This window comes from Narcine bancroftii, chromosome 5 (assembly GCF_036971445.1).
Source record: "Narcine bancroftii isolate sNarBan1 chromosome 5, sNarBan1.hap1, whole genome shotgun sequence".
NCBI classification, from domain to species: Eukaryota; Metazoa; Chordata; class Chondrichthyes; order Torpediniformes; family Narcinidae; genus Narcine; species Narcine bancroftii.
The window spans coordinates 204,732,888-204,746,693 of NC_091473.1; the positions used below are offsets into that span (position 1 = coordinate 204,732,888).

The 13,806-nt window shown below is 55.7% G+C and overlaps 1 protein-coding gene across 5 annotated transcripts; it reads left to right on the top strand.

Annotated features, from left to right (window-relative positions):
• The first annotated feature begins 554 nt into the window (after positions 1-554).
• Positions 555-11,742, top strand: LOC138764630 (uncharacterized). Of its 5 annotated transcripts, none has more exons than XM_069940792.1 (5): positions 555-654; positions 4,540-4,641; positions 6,888-6,979; positions 8,977-9,148; positions 11,353-11,742. In XM_069940792.1, exons 1-5 carry the CDS (start codon positions 634-636, stop codon positions 11,551-11,553), a joined length of 588 nt encoding a protein of 195 aa, XP_069796893.1. In that variant the 5' UTR covers positions 555-633; the 3' UTR covers positions 11,554-11,742. The 5 variants fall into 5 exon arrangements, with proteins under 5 accessions (XP_069796893.1, XP_069796894.1, XP_069796895.1 ...); XM_069940793.1 differs by lacking the exon at positions 555-654 and adding an exon at positions 944-994; XM_069940794.1 differs by lacking the exon at positions 555-654 and adding an exon at positions 961-1,008.
• The last annotated feature ends 2,064 nt before the right edge of the window (positions 11,743-13,806 follow it).

The following is a 13,806-nucleotide window of genomic DNA, read 5'->3' on the forward strand; positions in this document are numbered from 1 at the left end:
GTCCGTCCCCGGGAGTGTGTGACGGGACGATGTGAAGGGCGATTCACTCTGTGTCTGTCCCCGGGTGTGTGTGACGGGACGATGTGAAGGGCGATTCACTCTGTGTCTGTCCCCGGGAGTGTGTGACGGGACGATGTGAAGGGCGATTCACTCTGTGTCTGTCCCCGGGAGTGTGTGACGGGACGATGTGAAGGGCGATTCACTCTGTGTCTGTCCCCGGGAGTGTGTGACGGGACGATGTGAAGGGCGATTCACTCTGTGTCTGTCCCCGGGAGTGTGTGACGGGACGATGTGAAGGGCGATTCACTCTGTGTCTGTCCCCGGGAGTGTGTGACGGAACGGTGCGAGTTTCCTGAGCTGACCGTTCTCATCCACTCCGCTTCTCGCTGCCAAACAGCGGAATCTCGGAACACTTTGGCCCCGTTTCATGTTGAAACGCTGCTCCTGCAGCGAGAAATGCCGGAGTCTGGAAGGTCCTTGTCTGGGACTGTGCTCAGTCCGACCGCTGCCACCGTGCGTCAGGCGCTCGCTGACTGGAGACGTGGGACCGACATCCGGGCCGGGATGAGCAAGTGCTTCTATATTTATCTGACAACACAGCTGTGCTGACCGAGGGAGTGGAAAGGCCTTGGCATGGAAGTTGCTGGAAAAAGGGTAAGGGGCAACGTAACCTTGTGTGACAAAGCACTCGGGAGGATAGGTCACCTGTTCCCCCAGCGTGATGGAGGAGGAGGGGGTTTGACGGAGAGAGGGTTTACCCCACGCGGCGGGCGTTAGGTTTCGCAAGGGTCACTGAGGGAAAGGGGATTAATATCAGTGGGGGTACAGTCAATGACACGGGGCACTGGGGTGATGGGTTACAGAGGGAGGGGGTAATGTAATTGAGGTAGGTACTGTCAGTGACACGCGGCACTGGGAGAGAGGGGTCACTGAGGGAGGGAGGGGTTAATGACAGTGGGGGTGCAGTCAGTGACATGAGGCGCTGAGGGAGAGGGTAACGTCAATGGGGTACACAGTTACAAGGCACACTGAGGGAGAGGGGTCACTGAAGAAGGGGGTAATGTCTGTGGAGGGGTCCAGTCAGCGTCACGGGGCGCTGGGGGAGAGGGTCTGAGGGAGGGGGTAACGTCAGTGGGGGTACACAGTTACAAGGGGCACGGGGGGAGAGGGGTCACTGAGGGAGGGGGGTCACTGAGGGAGAGGGGTCACTGAGGGAGAGGGTTAATGTCAGTGGGGGTACAATCAGTTACAGGGGACACTGGGGGAGAGGGGTCACTGAGGGAAGGGTTAATGTCAGTGGGGGTACAATCAGTGACACGGGGCGCTGGGGGAGAGGGGTTTCTGAGGGAGAGGCGTCACTGAGGGAGGGGGATTAATGTCAGTGAGGGTACAATCAGTGACGGGGTGCTGGAGGAGAGGGATCACTGAGGGAGGGGATAAATAACAGTGGGGTTACAGTCAGAGACACGGGAAATCGGGGAGAGGGGCCACTGAGGGAGGGGTTAATGTCAGGGGGGTAGAGTCAGTGACAGGGCACTGGGGGAGAGGGGTTACAAGGGGAGAGTGTTCACTGAGGGAGGGGGTAATGACAGTGGGGTTACAGTAAGTGACACGGGGTGCTGGAGAGAGGAGTCACTGAGGGAGGGGATGATGTCTGGGGGTACAGTCAGTGACACAAAGCGCTGGGGAGAGGGGTCTCTGAGGGAGAGTGTAATGTCAGTGGGGGTACAGTCAGTGACATAGGCACTGAGGGAGAGGAGTCACTGAGGGAGGGGTTAATGTCTGTGTGGGTGCAGTCAGTGACATGGGGTGCTGGGGGAGGGGGGTCACTGAGGGAGGGGGTAATGTCAGTGGAGGGGTACAGTCAGTGACACGGGGCACTGGGGTGATGGGTTACTCAGGGAGGGGGTAATGTCTGTGGAGGGGTACAGGGAGGGGTACAATCAGTGGACGGGGCACTGGGGAGAGGAGTCACTGAGGGAGGGGGTAATGTCTGTGGAGGGGTACAATCAGTGACTCGGGGTGCTGGGGAGAAGGGTAATTGAGGTAGGTGGTAATGTCATTGCGGGTACTGTCAGTGACATGCGGCACTGGGGGAGAGGGGTCACTGAGGGAGGGGTTAATGACAGTGGGGGGTGCAGTCAGTGTCACGGGGCATTGAGGGAGGGGGGTAATGTCAGTGGGGGTACACAGTTACAAGGGGCATTGGGGGAGAGGGGTCACTGAGGGAAGGGTTAATGTCAGTGGGGGTACAATCAGTTACAGGGGACACTGGGGGAGAGGGATCACTCAGAGAGTGGGTAATGACAGTGGGGGTATAGTCAGAGACATGGGGCTCTGGGGGAGAGGGGTTTCTGAGGGAGAGGCGTCACTGAGGGAGGGGAATTAATGTCAGTGAGGGTGCAGTCAGTGACAGGGGACATTGGGGAGAAGGGTAACTGAGGGAGGGGGTAACATCAGTGAGGGTACAATCAGTGACATGGGGTGCTGGGGAACAGGGATCACTGAGGGAGGGGATAAATGACAGTGGGGTTACAGTCAGAGGCACGGGGCATTGGGGAGAGGGGTCACTGAGGGAGGGGTTAATGTCAGGGGGTACAGTCAGTGACTCAGGGCACTGGGGAGAGGGGTTACTGGGGGAGAGTGATCACTGAAGGAGAGGGTAATGTCTGGGGGTACAGTCAATGTCATGGGGCACTGGAGGAGTGGATTCACTGAGGGAGGGGATAACGTCTGTTGAAGGGTACAGTCTGACACGGGGCACTGTGGGAGAGGTGTCACTGAGGGAGAGGATAATGTCAGTGGGGGTACAGTCAGTGACATAGGCACTGAGGGAGAGGGGTCACTGAGGGAGGGATTAATGTCTGTGTGGGTGCAGTCAGTGACATGGGGTGCTGGGGGAGAGGGGTCACTGAGGGAGGGGTTAATGTCAGTGGGGGTACAGTCAGTAATACAAGGTGGTGGGGAGAGAGGAGGGGGTAACATCAGTAGGGGTACAGTCAGTGACATGGAGTGATGGGGGAGAGGGGTCACTGAGGGAGGGGGTAACATCAGTGGAGGGATACAGTCAGTGACACGGGGCACTGGGGAGAGGTGTCACTGAGGGAGGATGTAATGCCAGTGGAGGGGTACATGGATCACTGGAGAGTGTGAGTATATTAGAATTTGTGTTGTTTGATTCAGGGTAGCAGGGAGAAAGCAGGGCTGTGGGATTGATACATGGCTGGTGGGGACAGGCCTTTACCCTCTGACATCTGACAGCAAGCATGCCTTGAAGAGGGCCAAGTGAGTGGGGTTTTACAATGCTAGAGGAACCAAATGCGCCCCATCCTCCCTCCATTACCCACCCTTGCCCTTTTCCCTCCATTGCTTTGGGGAAAGAGATACTCCTGGACTTGGATGGAGCCAGAAAAGCTGAGGTGTTGCCAGGTCTACACTCACCTGCTCCCATTACTCCATGGGGTGCAGGGGGGGTCAGAGCCGCTCGCATGGGCCCAGAGAATGGGGTTCAATCCCCACCTCCACCTGAGTGTGTCAGTAGGTGCCTTTCCCCCCTGTGTGTAGGGGAGAGGCGTAATCTGTGGAGAGTAGGATAAGTAAGTGTGAGGTGATGCATTATGGAAGGTCAAACCAGAAGGCTCAGTACAGGGTTACTGGTCAGATACTTAGTGTGGAGGAACAGAGGGTCGTTGGAGTCCAAATCCATACATCCCTTAGGTTGATAGGATATTAAGAAGGCCTATGAGTTGCTGGGCTCATTTGTCAGGGGACTGAGTTCAAGAGTCGAGAGGTCATTGTGAAACTACAAATCTCAGGTGAGACCACATTTGGAGTATTGTGTTCGTTTCTGGTCACCTCATTACTGGAAGGATGTGGAAGCCATTGAAAGGGGGCAGAGGAGATTTACCAGGATGTTGCCTGGATTGGAAAATGTCTTATGAGGTGAGGTTTGCAGAGCTGGGACTTTTCTCTTTGGAGCATAGAAGGATGAGAGAAGACTTGATAGAGGTCAACAAAATTAGGAGGGGCATAGGACAGCCAGCACCTGATTCCCAGGGCAGGAACAGCAAACACCAGAAGACATGTGTACGAAGTGAGGATTAGAATGTTTATGGGAGACATCAGGGATTAGTTTTTTTTTAAACACAAAGAATTGTGGGGGCCTGGAATGCCTTTCTGGGGATAGTGGTGGAGGATGGAACATTGGGGGCCTTTTAAGAGATTCTTAGACAGGCACATGGATGAAAAAAGGGGGTTATGGGTAGGGAGGGTTTGTGTTTTTGGAAGGAGTTTCCAGTATTGTTTGGCTTAACATCAAAGGCTGAATGTCCTCTACTGTGCTATAATATTCTATGATCTCGATGGGAAATGGACGCAGGGGATGGGATAGAATGGGATGTGATGCTTAGCATGGAATAAGTGGGTCAAAAGGCCTGTTCTCTTGTGTGAAGATTAGAGCAGAATGGCAGCGAGGGGAGCAGAAAGACAAGGGGCCAAATGGCCTATTAAATAGCTGACATGTGGTCTTTCTTCCTTTAGGTTACACCACCAGCAAAAATGGGAGAGAAGGAGGAGGGTCCTGACCCAGTGGGGCAAAGATTGATTCATGGCAACAAGCAGTTGGCACCCTGTGGGATAGAGGTGAAGGAGCCCCTCCCAATGCCCTCACCCTCGATTACACCACCTGTCCGCCCATCCCATTCTGGGGTATATCTAATCTCACACCCTGTCCCCCTCCCTCGACTCCCCCACCCATCTGCCAGTCCCAGTGTAGGGTATATCCAATCTCAGACCCCACCCCCCCTTGATCCCCCACCCCCCCTTGATCCCCCACCCATCTGTCTGTCCCAATCTGGGGCATATCCAATCTCATACCTCATCTCCCCACCCATCCCAGTCTGGGGTACATCCAATCTCACACCCTGTCCCCCCACCCATCCCAGTCTGGGGTATATTCAATCTCACACCCTGTCCCCCCACCCATCCCAGTCTGGGGTATATTCAATCTCACACCCTGTCCTCCCACCCATCCCAGTCTGGGGTATATCCAATTTCACACCCTGTCCCCCCCAACTGTCCACCTCTCCCAGTCTGGGGTATATTCAAACTCAGACCCTCCCCTCCTGCCTGGTTCCCCTTCATTCTCAAATTCCCTCATCCAACTGTTTGTCCTAATCTGGGGTATATTGAACCTCAGACATATTCCCCCCTCACCCTTGACTCCCCTCATCCATTCCAACCTGGTGATTCTCGAATCTCAGACCCCACCTCTCCTTCCCCAATTCCCTCCCCCCCCACCCTCGACTCCTCATTTGTCTCAACCTGGGATGCATCTCACAAACCTTAGCCCTCCCATCTCCTGCCCTGATCCCCCCCTCACCCTCAACTCACCCATCTGTCTGGACCTGGGTTATATCTGGTGACTCTGCATCCACTGTTCTCTCCAGGGGTGGTGGTGGGGGGGGGGGGGGGGGGAAGGTGAGAATTGGAAAGATTCCCCTCCCTCTCTTCTATCCCATCCCAGTGACCATCCCTCTCAGCCATCCCCTTTCTGATTATATAGACCTCCTTCAGGTCCACCTGCAGCCTCCACCTCTCTGGCCTCTCCTTATAGCCCGACCCCTCCAGTCCAGGTGAATATCTTGGTGAATCTATCACACACCCCAGCTCAGTGATATCGTTCCTACAGCCAGGAGACCAGAGTACGCTGAGTGCAGTCTCGCCCACCTCGTCCAGTGACGGGAAGTCCTAGCTCTATGACTTGGAGCCACCAACCAGTGAGAGCAGTGCCAAACCCCTCCTTCACTAACCTGTGTCCCTGTTGTCAGGGAACAATGCTTCTGCTACCCTCTACCAAACGTCTCCCTCCACCATTCAACACTCTCCAGGATCCCACTGCTCCCCTGCCAAGTTCTACCACCTGCATGACCTCCCAAAGTGCAGCACCCTGCACCTATCCAGGTTAAGCACCGCCTGCCCCTCCTTGCCTCAATGGTGGGAGATCATTCGATGTGTTGGACCACCTTCATCACTGTCCATGGCCCCAACAATCTTGGTGTCCCCGCAAACCTCACTGATCACTTCACCTACCCCATCCGAACCATTGGTGTGGACAACAAGCAGCAGGAGGCCAGCACTGACACCTGTGGCAGCTCATTGGCCACAGGCCTTTGACCTGAGTAACAGCCCCCTACGACCCCCTTGTCTACCAAGCTAATCATATATCTGCCTGGATCCCACACCCTCTAACCTTCCAGAGCAGTCTACCTTGCAAGACCCAGACAATGTAGACAACTTTGGCAGTCCTCTTCAAAATACTCTATCATGTTGGTGAGACACGATTTCTCACACACCTATGAGGCCTGACCCACCCTGCCCAACATTTTCCCTGCTCCTCTTCACACCCTTTTTCCTTCTCTCTCTATTTTTGTCTCCATCTCCCTTTCACCCCATCTCTCCCCTTCACCTTTCTCCCTCTTCCTCACCTACATTCTTTCTCCATCACTCTTTCCATCCCCTCTCCTTTCTTTAACTCCCTTTCCTCTCTATTGCACTGACCCTCCTTTGTTTACCTCCTTCTCTTTCTGCCTCTTGAACCCTTTCTTCTTTCCCTCTTTCTCCATCTCTTTCACCCTCTCTCATTTGCCTTTTCCCTCTCTCCCATCATGTTTTCTCTCTCTCACCTAACCCCCCCCTCCACAAATCTCCTTCTCCCCTATGAACTCTCCGCCCCTTCCCATTCCTGGTGCCCTATCCCTTCGGGTGGGGTGAAGGGAAAGGCTGCTTGGAGGATGAGAAACCCCCCCCCCCCCCACCACAGTCCTGGGATGGACAGGTATCCCCGGTTCCTCTGGTTGATCAGTCTCCAATCCACTCCTTTGCCTCAGGACCTCACCACGGAGCCAGAGGGAGAACATCCAGACCGTCGTCTCAGTGGCAGTGATGGAGATGCAGACGTGGAGGATGCAGTCAGTCAGAGGTAGACCCCCCCCCCCACCAATCACCACAGGGAAGGGGTTCAGCTGTCTTGGACCTGGACTCCAAATGCCTCCATCGCCCCCCACAATCCATCCACCACCTCCCTCCAGCCCACTCTCCCTCCCCCTCTTCCACCCTCCCTGCCCATCACCCCTTATCCTCCCTCCGGCCCATTCCCCTGCATTCTCACTCCCTGCCCTCCTTGCTCTTCCTCCCTCTCTTCATTCCCTTCACCTCTCCCCTACTTCTTTCTTCCAACTCTCCATGCACCTTTGCCCCTCTCCCACCACCCCTTCATCCCAAGATCCATTTCTTTGCCTTTCTCCAACCCTCTCCTCTCTCCCCCACTCTTGACCCCTCTTGCCTTCACCTCTCTATCCTAGCACACTCTTCCTAGCATACCACCTTCTCTTGCCCAGAACACTCCCCCCTCTATCACACTCCCCCCTCTATCACACTCCCCCCTCTATCACACTCCCCCCTCTATCACACACCCCCTCTATCACACTCCCCCCTCTATCACACTCCCCCCCTCTATCACACTCCCCCCTCTATCACACTCCCCCCTCCACACATGCACACCCTCCAACACTCCCCCTCCCTTCTACCTGTCCCCTACCAATCTGGCACCTTTTGATGTGGCCAACTCAAATTCTCCCACTCCCTATTACTGGCTCACTCATCTTCCTCTATACCTTCCTTTTCTCTCTCTCCAGCCATCTCTCCCCCACCCCTTCTCACACCTACGCTCTCTCTGCCCCATATCGCCTCGCCACACGCCTATCCCAACCCTCCTCCCACACTCCCATACCCTCTCTGCATCCACTCAACCCGTCTCCTCCCAATGCCTCTCTACTCACCCTCCCTCCCTTTCCCACACCCTCTCCTAGCCTTTCACTCTGCCCATCCTCTCTCCCATATCTTCTCCCCATCCTCTCCCCCACACCCCACCCTTTCTCCCTCCCATCCCCTTTCCCTCACCCCTACACTCCATTTCCCTCCTCCCAGCTCCTTTCCCCCACCCACCCTCTTCCCCACCCACCCTCTCCTCCACTCCCTCTCTCCTATGCATTCTGCCCCTCCTCTCCTCTCCCTAACCCCTCTACCCCAACACCTCTCCCTCACCACTTAGCCCCACCCTCTTCCCCAACCCTTCTCCCCCACTTTTCCCCCACCCCAAGCCCTCACGCCCACATTGCCACCACCCTCCCCACCCCTTCTCCCTGCCTCTCCCACACCTTCCTCTCCCACACCCTCTTCCTCCCCATCTACCCTCTCTCCCATCCCCTCCTCCCAACTTCTTCTCATCCACTCTCCCCCACCCCCTCCTCTTTCAGCTCCTCTCTTCCCCACCCTATCTCCTCTTCCCTACCCAACTCCTCTCCCCACCACCTTTCTCCCCCACCCAACTCCTCTCCCCATCCCATCTCTCCCAGCTCCTCTCTCCCCCACCTAACTCCTCTCCCCACCACATCTCTCCCAGCTCCTCTCTCCCCACCCCTTCTCTACCACATGCTGGTTCTCTCCACCTCCACTCTTCTCCCTCTCGCTCCCTACCCTATCCCCAGAATCTCCCCTACTCTTCCCTGTGCCCCAACTCCCTGTGCCCCTTCTCTAGACCCTCTCTCCCGCATGCCCCCACTCCCTATGTCATTTCTCCCCCACCCTCTCTATCCTCTCCCCTTTCTCTGTACCCAAAACCCTTCCCCTCCTCACTCTCTTTCCGTTCCCCCACCCCTTCTCTCTACCCCACCACCCTCTCTCCCTGTTCCCCCACCCCTCTCTCTCCATTTCCCCTCACCCTTGCTCTCTCTCCCCCTCGTCCTTTCTCACCCTCTCTCCATTCCCACAACCCCTCCCCTCAGTGGAGAAGCTGAGAGAGCGGGTGTGGGTGGGGGCAGCGGAAATACAGTCATCCCTGAAGGAGTGGTGAGAAGGCCCTGCCCCCTTCCCAGTGGATGTTTCAGCTCACCCCTCCCCATTCCTCCCACACCCCAGGCGGAGAGGAGTGGACACGGCCCACCGATCCTGCTGCAGGAGGAGACGGCGGCCGAAGGTGGTGAAGCAGGACACCACAGAAAGTGAGGATGATTTGAGCTGCAGCCAGACAAAGCCATTCCACTGGGACCTACAGCTCAACCCGCAGAGTGAGCCAAGGACCCTCTCCGAGGTAGGAACCTCCATACCCCTCCCCTACATCCCCGTATCCTCCCTTTCCCGTCACTGGGACCCTCAGCTCAGGACTCTCACTGAGGTAGGGACCCCCATCCCTTCTCCTCCCCCCACATCTCCCTCACCACATTCTCCTTCCTTCTCCACCTCCCTCTTCCCCACACATCAACCACCTTGTCACCCTTCAACTTGGCGATGCCACCATGTTTATAGTGAAGTTGACCATTCCAAAAACCGGTTCACTGTGGAGAAGTCCGTCCGGCTTTCGTTGTTGGCAGGCAATTCCATGGTTCCTCCCCATCCCCAGTCTATTCTGGTACCCCCCCCCACCCCCCAGACCTTGAGGCTGCAGCCCCTTGCCCTGGTCCCACCTTCCAGTGGAAACCACTTTCCTGCTTCATTGTGTTTCTGTAAGATTCCCCTCCCTCACCCTTCTGAATCTCCAAGAGTAGTTCCATGTGACTCAATCTCCCTTCATCTCCAGAATTCCCTCCTCCTGCACCACCTCCAAAACCAGTTGAGTGAGAACATGGAACATTTCAGCACAGTTCAGGCCCATGATGTTGTACAAACCTACTCAACAATCTAAACCTTCCCGACCTCACAGCCATCACCCCATTTCCCTTGCATCCACGAGCCTGTCCACACTGTTAGAAAACCATGTACTCCAAACAAAGTGCATAATTTCCCTCTTGAACTCCATCTGCCTCTTCTTGTTCCGACTCTGCATCTTGTTATGACCTTTGTCATCCTTCTGTCCACAACACCTCCAACTTTTGTGTCATCTGCCACCCTTCCACTTCTTAGTCCAGGTCATTCATAAAAACCACGGAGTGGGGGTGGGGGTCCCAGAATAGATCCGTGTACAGACGAGATCTGCCCGCAGTACTCCAGGTGCAGCCACACCAGCACCCTGTACATTTACAGCAGGACCTCCCTGCTCCTAAATCCAACATCCCATTTCCCATTGGATAACCCACTGCATCCACAAATCAACCTTTTTGATTCATGCACCTACACCCAGGACCCCCTGCACCACACACAATAGAGTCCTCCAACAGCAGGGGGGCAAGGAGGACAGAGAGAAGGGAGGAGAGGGCTGGTGAAGAGACAGAGTGTGGGGCAGGGTCAGAGAGAGAGAGAGAGAGAGAGAGAGAGAAAGAGAGAGGAAGTGAGGCATCGGGTGGAAGAGAGAGGGGGAGAGGAGGAGAGGGGAAAGTTGGGGCAGGGGGAGAGATTTGGAAAGGTAGCGTTTTGAAAAAGGGTGAGGGAGGAGAAGGAAGGGTGAATGGGAGAGACTGGAGGAGGGGCAGGAGAAAGGAGTGGCTTCAGTGATAAGAGGGGAGAGGGAGAAGGGATGGAAAAACAGGAGGGGATGAGAAGAAGGGAGGGTGTGGGGACGTGGGGAGAGGGAGAGTGGTGTGGAGAGGGGAGGGGTGAAAGGGAGAGGGAGGGGATGGGAAAGGCAGTAGAGAGATGGAGATACAGAGAGGAGAGAAGAGGAGGAGGAAGGAGCGAGGTGAGGAACGAGGGAGGGGGAAGGGGAGGGGTGAGGGAGGGGGAAGGGGAGGGGTGAGGGAGGGGGAAGGGGAGGGTGAGGGAGGGGGAAGGGGAGGGTGAGGGAGAGAGCCGAGCTCTTGCCTGGGACTGAATTCAGGCCGGTTTTGGGACCACCTACAGGGAATGGAAGGGAGATCTCCCTACTACTGAGGCAGTTATTGGGATCCTCACTTGGGGGAGACCACTCTGTCCATCTCCCTCCATTCTCTTGCCTCCTTTTCTCACTCCATTCTTCTTTCTGCTCCCACCTCCTCTATCCTCTCCCTTTGTCTGTCTGTCTCTCTCTCTCTCTCACACACACACTTAAACCTGGGTAGACCCGTCGTCACAAATGAGTAGGGCCAAAGGTTCTGTTTCAATGTTATATGACTCAATCACTAACCCATGCTCTCCCTCCCACCCTTATTTTCCCATCCTCTCCCCTCCCTTTCATCCTCACCTCCTCTGTCCTCTCTATATCCCTCACCTGTCATTCATTCTCTCTCCCTCTATCCTCCCCATCTCTCCCTCCCTCCCCTGCTCCCTCTCCACTACTCCCCCTTTTCCTCCCATTACTCTCCTCTTCTCCATCTCTCCCTCTCTCTTCCCCCTCCTTCTCCCCATCTTCTCTCTCTCCCTCCTTCCCTCCTGCCTTTTCCATAGGAGAGCATCTCCCAGATCCGGCCCCTGGTGCTGAGCCGGGTGGCCCTGCGTGCAGCTCAGACGGACTCCAGGCCGGACTGTGAGGTGCGGGCCCCCTCTCTCTGCCGGCGCGGGGACATCAGCTGCCTGGTCGTCACCTCCATCTTCTTCATCCCCCTTGGCCTGCTCCTGCTCCAGTGCATGCTGCAGCAGGAGACGTGAGGGAGGGGAGGGAAGGGGTGGAGGGGAGCGGGCACAGAACTGCGGAACCCCCGGAATGTGCCCCAGGGCAGGGGAGAGAGCCCAGGAGTCGAACACCCCCATCCCCAAGCCAGGCCGCGGGCAGCCCCAGTCGACACCATACTGGCCAACACGTCCCTCCACGAATAAAAAGTGGTTTGATCATTTGTATCAGATGCTTGGGAAGGTTGAGCCCCAATGTTCCCCTCCTGCTCCAACCAGGTGAGCATCGGGTCTGAGGTTTGGGGTAGGAATCAGATCCTTAAATGGACCTCTCCCTGGTCACTGTTCTCTCTGACCTTTTCCCTACCTTCTCCTGGAGGATTGTGTTCTGTTCTGGTCAGGGGAGGGGGGCAGATGAGGTTTACCAGCACCTTGCCTGGAGTGGAGAACGTGTTTCACGGAGCAAGGTTGGCTGAGCTGGGGCTTTTCTCTTGGGAACGAAAGGTACAAGATTACGATGGGCTCAAATCGGGTGGACAGCCAGCACCCGTTCCCGGGGTGACAGTAGCAAGTCTGGACAAGGCAAGTGGAAGATAGTGTAGCGGAAATGTTTCCCTCCACAGAGAGTGGTGGGGGCCTGGAATGCATGGCCAGGGGTGCTGGTGGAGTCTGGGACAGTAGGGGCATTCAGAGACGCGTCGACAGACACATGGATGCAATAAAAATTGAGGGTCCTGGGTGTAGAAGGGTGGGATTGGTTTATACAGTTCAAAGGGTCGCACTATGCTGTAATGTTGCAAGGGAGAGGTCCACTGACGAGCCTGAAAACACCAGGAAAGGAATTGCCCTTGAATCGGATCCTTTGTGTTTTCCCCACAGGAAGGGGGAGGGGGCAGTGAGTAAATGGCAGGGTGGTGGTTTTCTTTAATATGGTCAGGGGAACCAGGCAAACGGGTTCAGCGTAGCTGAGAATCACAGTCGGTTGGACGAGGTGGGTTATGTCCATTCACCTGGACCCTCACACTTCCTGTCCACCTCCTTGTTGTCCCAGAACATGTGTACTGACCCCAACTCACCAGGATCCCCTGATCCCACACCCCCTTTAAACTCACCGGGATCCCCTGATCCCACACCCCCTTTAAACTCACCGGGATCCCCTGATCCCACACCTATTTTAAACTCACCAGGGCCCCCTGATCCCACACCCCCTTTAAACTCACTGGGACCCCCTGATCCCAGACCCCCTGCCTCTATCCCTCCATATTTCTCCCTCTCTCCTCTCTGTCCCCTCTATCCCTCTCCCCCTTTGTTTCCTCCCATTCTCGCTTTCTCCTTTTTTCTCTCCTTTGCTCCATCCCATCACAGACTTCTAGGGATAGGGACAGACACAGAGTGAAGCTCCCTTTGCACCATAACCCACTCCCGGGGATGGGGTCAGACACCGATTGAAGCTCCTTCCGCACAGTCCGATCACACACTCCCAGGGACTGACACCGACTGAAGATCCCTCTGCACCATCCCGTCACACACTCCCGGGGACAGACAGAGTGAAGCTCCCTCTGCACTGTCCTGTCACACATTCCCGGGGACATACACAGAGTGAAGCTCCCTCTGCACCGTCCCATCACACACTCCCGGGGACAGACACAGAGTGAAGCTCCCTCCACACCGTCCCATCACACACTCCCAGGGACAGACACAGAGTGAATCTCGGTCTGCATCGTCCCATCACACACTCCTGGGGACAGACACAGAGAGAAGCTCCCTCCACATCCTCTAGTCACACATTCCCGGGGACACAGTGCCAGGCTTTCTCTGCACCATCCCATCTCTTACCAAAATTTACCAACTGCAGTGATAGAGTTTTCTCTGGCCCTGTGTATGCTGGAATTGTTTGGCTGCCATAATCTGCTCCAACCTGCTTCTGGACCTGGGTATGGCGCCCTCTGTTGGCCCAATGTGAAACCATCTTGGTCAAAGCATGTTCCCATCTGCGTCCATGTTTTGCCAGCTGCTTGTCTGACTCAACTGAACATCTGCCTGGGAGAGTGGGGACATGGTGGGATGACCATAGTGAGTCAACCACCTCCCCTCCCCCCCCCCAACTCCAGGCATTGGATGTTTGCAAAGTAAATAAACCCTCTGCCATAAAATGGAGAAGTCTGGCTGGACCTTCCATTGTTCTTTCATCACCAATTTTCCCAACAAGGTCACATGATGACTATTCAGCCATTCGCAGCCTGCTCCCATTTCGACCAGACTGATCTGTGACCTCAGCTCCAAAGTTCCACT

Coding starts and splice junctions, on each gene's coding strand:
- LOC138764630 (XM_069940791.1), top strand. CDS start 1,004: ATGGGGTACACAGTTACAAGGCACACTGAGGGAGAGGGGTCACTGAAG. Junction 4,642..6,887: donor TGGCACCCTGTGGGATAGAG/GTGAAGGAGCCC, acceptor CCTTTGCCTCAG/GACCTCACCACGGAGCCAGA. Junction 6,980..8,976: donor GAGGATGCAGTCAGTCAGAG/GTAGACCCCCCC, acceptor CCCACACCCCAG/GCGGAGAGGAGTGGACACGG.